This window comes from Ursus maritimus, unplaced genomic scaffold, assembly GCF_017311325.1.
Source record: "Ursus maritimus isolate PB19 unplaced genomic scaffold, ASM1731132v1 scaffold_27, whole genome shotgun sequence".
In the NCBI taxonomy this organism is placed as follows: domain Eukaryota; kingdom Metazoa; phylum Chordata; class Mammalia; order Carnivora; family Ursidae; genus Ursus; species Ursus maritimus.
In genome coordinates, this window is record NW_024425230.1 from 29,392,949 (window position 1) to 29,400,104 (window position 7,156).

Here is a 7,156-nt window from a genome sequence, read left to right on the forward strand (position 1 = left end):
AGCCGTAAAGCCCGGATGGGATTTCCCCCCCCACCCTCGGCGACCTCGTCTGCCGCGGGGTCCGCTGTGCTCCCACCACGTGATCTCCCGTGAGCCGGCGCCCGGGAGCAGCATCTGGAGCACCTGGGGGAGGCGGGGCCGTGGGGGCGGGGTGGGAGGGCGGCCCGCCCACCGCGCTGCAGTCCCGGCGGGCGGCGCTGGGGGCAGCGTGGAGTCCGCCCCGCGGCCACGCGCCCTGACCGCTGGGCTGCGCGCCGGAACGCGACTCCGGGAAGCAGGAAGCGGCGGGCGCGGGGCGGCCGGGATGGCGGGGCCCGGCTGGGGCCCCCCGCGGCTGGACGGCTTCATCCTCACGGAGCGCCTGGGCAGCGGCACGTACGCCACGGTGTACAAGGCTTATGCCAAGGTGGGTGCGGGGCGGGGCGCCCCCGGGGACCCCGGCGCCGGGCAGGGACGGGGCTGGGGAACCAATGAGGACCCGGCCCCTGTGCCCGCCAGACCCCGAGCGAGCCCGGGTGGGCGTCCAGCGAGAGAGAGGCGAGACGCGGCGTGCGAGCAGTGAGGGGCCCGCGGCCGGCCGCCCTTCGGCGTAGGAGCCGGGAGCTGACTGCCACCCTTAGGTCTTAAAAACAAACGCACGCCCACACAGCCCTGTTTTGTCTGGAGAGGCAGATGGAGGCCTCTGTGGAGCGCGGTGTCACTGGCTGTGGGATAGGCGCAGAACGGGGAGGATCCTTGATGGGCTGGGAGGAGTCTGGGACAGGGTTCTGGAAGGCTGGACCCGGTTAGGAATCGGCGTGCGCCGCTCTAGAACCCCGAATGACATGCCTTAGTGGGGGCACTCGGGAACACAATGAAATAGATTACGGAGGAGAACACCAGACTGGGTGGGGAGGCGGGGATTCCAGAACACCGGTGCCTCCCTGGCCTGAGAAGGGGAAGCTGGGAAGCCTGCAGGCTGGTGTGAGTGGGGAGGCCCAATGATGGGGGAAGAGGGGCCAGGCATGGGCTCTGGCCCCCTCAAGGCAGAACGCTCAAATCTCCTGTCCCCACAGAAGGACACTCGTGAGGTGGTAGCCATAAAGTGCGTGGCCAAGAAGAGTCTGAACAAGGCATCTGTGGAGAACCTCCTGACAGAGATTGAGATCCTCAAGGGCATTCGACACCCCCACATTGTACAGCTGAAAGACTTCCAGGTGCGGGCCTGGGGTGGGGGGCCACCTCCAAAGGGAGCTGGAGAAGGGACATTCTCTTCAAGCTGCCTGTCTGCCTCTGTAACCACAGTGGGACAGCGACAACATCTACCTCATCATGGAGTTCTGCGCAGGGGGTGACCTGTCTCGTTTCATCCATACCCGCAGGATTCTGCCTGAGAGGGTGGCCCGTGTCTTCATGCAGCAGTTGGGTAAAAGCCTCTGACCCTCGCCTGACACCCCTTCCGGTGATCTCTGCCCCCCTCGACCCCCCACCCCAGGCTTAGAGCCTTTCTTAGCAGTTGTCTCTGTCTCAGTTTGGATTGTTAGGGCCCCATCTTTCCCATGTGCCTATCCCTGGCTTAAGGATGCCGTGACAGACAGAGAGGAGCCCCCATTTGTGGGGAGTCCAGGTTTCCACATGGAACATAATATAAGGAACTTCTAGAATGTTCCAGGGCCCAGGGGTAGGATTTTGCCAAGGAAAAGAACAAGACCGTAAGGGCTGGGGGGCTGGGGAGGCTTCTAGGAGGGGGAGGGGACTTGTGAAACGGTCCAAGGGGTTAGGGGGCAAATTCTTAGAAGTGGCAGGAACCTGATATTTAAGTATTAAAACATTCAGTAGAGCAGCCAGCGCAGAAGTCAGGCTGGGCAGGCTTGAAGGGGCAGATGGAAGGCTGGGGGAGGTGAGAGGCCGGTGAGGGATGGGCTCCTCTGACCTGTTTCTCCACATGGGTCTTATTCCCCAGCTAGTGCTCTGCAGTTTCTGCATGAACGGAATATCTCTCACCTGGATCTGAAGCCACAGAACATTCTGCTGAGCTCCTTGGAGAAGCCCCACCTTAAACTGGCAGGTGTGAGTCTGGACCAGCAGGGATGAGGTTTGGAGGGTGGGCGTGCAGAGGCCTCCTGCTGCCCAGCTCGCTCAGCAGCCCTGGTTCTCATGGCACCCTCTGTTGAGTCATCAAACAGTGACGGGCTGGCAGGTGCAGGGACGGGCCCTACCACCAAAGGCAGAACATTTCTCGGCCTCCCCACCCTCAACTCCAGCAGTGGACTGGATGGGGTCAGGGCTCAGTCTAGGGTCAGGGTCAGGACCCCATGTGTGACGATGGGAAGGGCTCAGTGTGTGAGCAGGGTTGGGAATTGGTCCGTCCCCAGGACTGGGGCTCAACCTGTGACTCCGTCTGTGGCAGTGTTGGAGGGTGGGAGGTGGAGGAGGAGGTGGCTGTGGCCAAGAATGGTCTTGAGGCTGGGAGGCCAGAAAGCAAGGTAAAACCTCGGCTCCTAACCGCTGGTGGGCCCTTATCCTCATAGCTGGTGCAATCACGGTGGGCTTCCTGGAAAGAGATGCCTGAGGGGGCTGTGCAGGGTGCGTGGGATTTATTCTGGCTCCCAGAGGAAGATGTAGGAGGGTGTTATAGGCTAATTTGGAGAGAAAGAGTGTGAGCAGAGGCTGCAGAGTAGGATTGATCCTGATGAGCCTGGTGGGTGGGGACGAGCCCTGCACTGGAGCACAGGGTGAAGCTTTAGAGGGCAGGAGCCACAGCAGCTGAATCGGGGCCCTGCTGCCTGGCCTCTTGCCCGCAGACTTCGGCTTCGCACAGCACATGTCTCCCTGGGACGAGAAGCATGTGCTCCGTGGCTCCCCACTCTACATGGCCCCCGAGATGGTGTGTCAGCGGCAGTATGACGCTCGTGTGGACCTCTGGTCCGTAGGGGTCATTCTGTACGGTGAGAGCTCTGTCCCTGGCCCCAACCCCGGAACCTCTACTGTGTGTCCTCAGGCAAGGCCTTTCTGGGCCACTCCTGAAGAGTTCTAACGAATGTAATTCTGTGGGCCCTGGGGACCCTGCCCTGAGGGGTGTCCCCCTGCCGACCCCAAGGAGTGGGCCAGGCCGGGCTTGACCCTATCCCCTCCCAGCCTGCCCTCTGCCTCCCTTCCACAGAAGCCCTCTTCGGGCAGCCCCCCTTTGCCTCCAGGTCGTTCACGGAGCTGGAAGAGAAGATCCGGAGCAACCGGGTTATTGAGGTGGGTCTTGAAGGGTCCCGGCAACCTGTTGGAAGAGGGGTCAGGGCCCTGAGTTCAGAGCCTTCTCTGCCACCTGCACAGCCCAGGCTATGGCTCCAGGCCAGCTCTGTGGTGCTGGGCATGCTCTAGAGGGCAGGGTGAGGTGCTAAGGTTCCGGGAACCCGGATCAGCTCACTCACGGCAGGGAGCAAAGGGCCTGCCCCAGCAGTTGTGTGCGGGCCCCCTGTGGGAGCAAAGCAAGCAGGCCAGGCCCAGGCTTCCCAGGAGTGATCCCGAGAGGGGAGAAGCCGCCCCAGCAAGGCTTCCGGTGAGGGCGTGGCCCTGCACTGGCTCCAGCGCCTCGGCCCGTCGCTGCTCTTCCCGGGCCTCCGATTCTCCACCTGCACACCCGTATCTCTGGGCCGTCCCCGCACCAGGTGGTCCCAACCGGCCCCTGGGCGGGGGGCTGAGGTGCTGGGCCCTGTGTGATCTGTCTCCCGCAGCTCCCCTTGCGGCCCCCACTCTCCCGAGACTGCCGGGACCTGCTGCAGCGGCTCCTAGAGCGGGACCCCAACCGTCGCATCTCCTTCCAGGACTTCTTCGCCCACCCCTGGGTGGACCTAGAGCACATGCCCAGTGGGGAGAGCCTGGCCCGAGCAGTAAGTGGGCCAGCAGGAGGGCGTGGGAGGAGGGCAGGTTGGGGGCTCATCGACCCCATTCGGTGGTGCACCGGGTACCTGCTTGTCTCTGTTCGTGGTGAGCATGGGGGGTGGGCCTGACCCCCGACCGCCTGTCCCCCAGACCGCCCTGGTGGTGCAGGCCGTGAAGAAGGACCAGGACGGGGACGCCGCGGCTGCTTTATCTCTGTACTGCCAGGCGCTGGACTTCTTCGTGCCCGCCCTGCACTGTGAGTGCCCAGAGCCCCTGGGTGCAGCAGGGGTGGGGCAGCCACGGCTGCAGTGGATGGATTCCAGAAGCAGCTCCCCGCCCAGAATTTTGTGGGAGACAAAGCAGAGGGTAAATCTGGCGCTTGGTCCTTTTGAGGATTCCAGAGGATTTGGTGTGGGGGCAGGGCAGACGCCTCATGTAAACCCCCGCTTTCTACAGATGAGATGGATGCCCAGCGGAAGGAGGCAATTAAAGCAAAGGTGGGTGAGGGAGTCTCCTGAAGGAAAGGGGTGAGCGATCCTGGGGTCTCTGCAGACCGGCTTTCTTAGACCTGAGAACCAGAACGTCTCTCCCGGGGAGGGTCAGGCCCGCCTCAGTTGCTCCCTGGCATTACAGCGTGGGGTAGTCGCTGAGGAACCAGAGGAGAACTTGGAGGTGGGTGCTGGTGAGGGCGGTGGGGTGGGACAGCCCCTTCTCAGCCCCTCACCTCCTGCAGGTGGGGCAGTACGTGTCCCGGGCTGAGGAGCTCAAAGCCATCGTCTCCTCCTCCAATCGGGCCCTGCTGAGGCAGGGGACCTCTGCCCGAGATCTGCTCAGAGGTAGGCCTGGTTCCTGGCCTCAGCTCCCAGCAGCTTCCCTCCAGCCTGAGGGGCGGCAGCCTGGGGGAGGTTCCCTGAGATGAAAAACAGGCTGCTCCCCTCATCCTGAGCCTTTGCCCTCATCCCAGAGATGGCCCGGGACAAACCTCGCCTCCTTGCTGCCCTGGAAGTGGCTTCAGCCGCCACAGCCAAGGTTTGTACCCAGCACGAGGGGCCTGCGCGGGGCAGGAAGAGTGCAGAGCGTGACCCTAAGTGACCCAGTGTGCCTGTGGCCATAGGAGGAGGAAGCCGGCGGGGAGCAGGCTGCCCTGGACCTGTACCAGCACGGCCTGGGGGAGTTGCTGGTGCTACTGGCAGGTGAGGCCCCCCATCCCCACACTCCCCCAAGCCCCGGGCTGCCCAGCCCTCACCGCACCCTCCCTTTCTTTGTAGCGGAGCCCCCAGGCCGGAGGCGGGAGTTGCTTCACACCGAGGTGCCCGCTGCGGTTGGGAGGGTTGGGAGGCTTCCTCTTCCCCTCCTCCCCCTGCTCCCATGTTGGGGGACCTCCTCAGCTTCCCTCAGGGTGTTCCAGGTCCGGGAGTCAGACCTCACAGACTGGGGAAGTCAGGGGCCCCGTGCGCTCCATCAGGGGCGTGGGTGCCGGGGGTCAGGGCGTGGGGACAGACAGGGTCTGGGGACCCAGCAGCGGAAAGTGGGCTGTGCTGCTTCGGTTGGAAAGGCCTCTTGGAGAAGCGAGCAGATGATGAGCTCAGAGGGGCCGTTGTTTGGGTGGGTAGAGGGTTCTGGAGAGCATCAGGAGTGAGAAGGAAAGCAATTTGAAGGCCCCTCCGGCCTACACCCCCATGGGCATGTCTTCCCTCGGTAGGTTCAGAACCTCATGGCTCGAGCTGAGTACCTGAAGGAGCAGGTCAAGGTGGGCACGTGGGCTGGGTGTGTTCTGCCCCTCTCTGCCCTGCGCCCCCTTGCATGTCTCCCCCTTCCGTCTTCCTCTAAAGGTCTCCCCATCGCTGTCTCTGTCCTTGGCATTCGTGCTCAGTCGCTCAGCGGCCCCGTGCCCGCCTCCGGCTGTCTCTCACCCCTGCACTGCCTTTACGCTCCACAGATGAGGGAGTCTCGCTGGGCCGCTGAGACCCTGGACAAAGAGGGACTATCAGAGTCTGTTCGTAGCTGTGAGTCCTGCCCTGGGGTCGGACCCGGACCCTCTACCAAGGAGGGGGAAGGGCTGGGGGCAACCCTGGATTCTGCCTCCATGCCAGAGACTTAAGACGGACTTTCCCCCCTGCCTCTCCACAGCATGCACCCTGCAGTGACCCTGGAAGGATGACTGGACAGACGCACAGCCACCCCTAAGTGGGGACACACTCCCCTAGACTGACGCCCGAGTCCTATGGCCTCTGCAACACTACAGAGCAGGCTTCCTGGATGAGCCACTGAGACCCCCCACGTCCCAGGATCCCCAGCCCCCTGCAGGATCCTCTGCACTTCTCAGACGGTACAATGGGCCTTGTCCGTGTTGGGAGCACCAGCCTTGGCCCCTGGGAGAAGGGGAGCAGGACTCTGGGAGAAGAGTTTCATTCGTGTGACTTCGGTTATGTGGTGGTAGCTTGATTCTGAGCCTGTCAATTTCGGGGGCATGAGGCCTCTGGTTTTGCTCTGAGAACAGGGCAGGTGGCCCCCTGCAGGGCACTTCTGCTCTTGCCCCTTGCCCTGTCAGTAGGCAGCTGTGCCCTGTGCACCCCCGCCCCCCTGGTCCTTCCTGGGAACCCTTATTGCGACTCGCCTCCCTCCTTGCACTGGAGCGGGGCAGTCCAAGACCCCTCAGGGACCACCCACCGCACGGTGTGCACTCAGCCTCACAGAGCTCCCCAGTTTTCCTAGAGCTGGCCCTCGCCCACCCTCTCAAAATTCTAAGATAATCCTTCAGACATGAAAATCATGTACTCTTCAGGGGTGGGGCAAATTTGAGAAAGCCATGCCTTGTTCCTGCTCTGGCCCAGGGGGCACAAGGGGAGTGGTCTTCAGCTTTCGTCTATCGCCCCCACTGGCCCCGGAGCTGGTCCTGGCCTGGAGGGGGGAGGTTGGGGCTGCCTGACCCAGCAGGCTGCAGAGGAGCCGGCAATCAGGAGACCGGGCTCTGGGTCTGGCGTTGCTGCCACCCCAGTGTGCGACCCTGGGCAAGTCCCTTCCCCTTTCTGGGCCTGATCTCCCCAGCTCTCCATGGGGCTGCTAATACCTCCTCAGCTCCCCACATGGGTTTTTAAGAGGACAAAGTGACTTTAATCTGGAGAAGAATGTACACACAGTGGATTTATTTGGGGGCTCTTTTTAAAAAGTCCGCAAGGGTGCTGGTGATCTCTGACCTTTGTGCCCTTTAGTGCCTCCTTGGGACAAGAGGTGTGTTCCTTGCAGGAGGCTAGGTGTAAAGAATGTAATTCATTGTTTCTCTATTAAATTATTTTCTGAA

General features: G+C 62.5%; 1 protein-coding gene across 6 annotated transcripts; it reads left to right on the plus strand.

Moving 5' to 3' along the window:
* The first annotated feature begins 269 nt into the window (after positions 1-269).
* On the plus strand, positions 270-7,156 carry ULK3 (unc-51 like kinase 3). 6 transcript variants are annotated; one of them, XM_040642989.1, is made up of 16 exons: positions 270-406; positions 1,056-1,196; positions 1,285-1,405; positions 1,943-2,047; positions 2,784-2,927; positions 3,143-3,225; positions 3,708-3,863; positions 4,006-4,111; positions 4,312-4,352; positions 4,589-4,691; positions 4,820-4,884; positions 4,970-5,048; positions 5,124-5,164; positions 5,558-5,605; positions 5,795-5,861; positions 5,986-7,156. In XM_040642989.1, the coding sequence occupies exons 1-16, from the start codon at positions 305-307 to the stop codon at positions 6,000-6,002; spliced, it is 1,419 nt and encodes a 472-aa protein (XP_040498923.1). In that variant the 5' UTR covers positions 270-304; the 3' UTR covers positions 6,003-7,156. The 6 variants fall into 6 exon arrangements, 5 of the variants coding, with proteins under 5 accessions (XP_040498923.1, XP_040498921.1, XP_040498925.1 ...); XR_005838123.1 differs by lacking the exon at positions 5,124-5,164; XM_040642987.1 differs by lacking the exons at positions 5,124-5,164; positions 5,558-5,605 and having other exon boundaries at positions 5,688-5,861.

Coding starts and splice junctions, on each gene's coding strand:
- ULK3 (XM_040642987.1), top strand. CDS start 305: ATGGCGGGGCCCGGCTGGGGCCCCCCGCGGCTGGACGGCTTCATCCTC. Junction 407..1,055: donor TGTACAAGGCTTATGCCAAG/GTGGGTGCGGGG, acceptor CTGTCCCCACAG/AAGGACACTCGTGAGGTGGT. Junction 3,226..3,707: donor GGAGCAACCGGGTTATTGAG/GTGGGTCTTGAA, acceptor TGTCTCCCGCAG/CTCCCCTTGCGGCCCCCACT.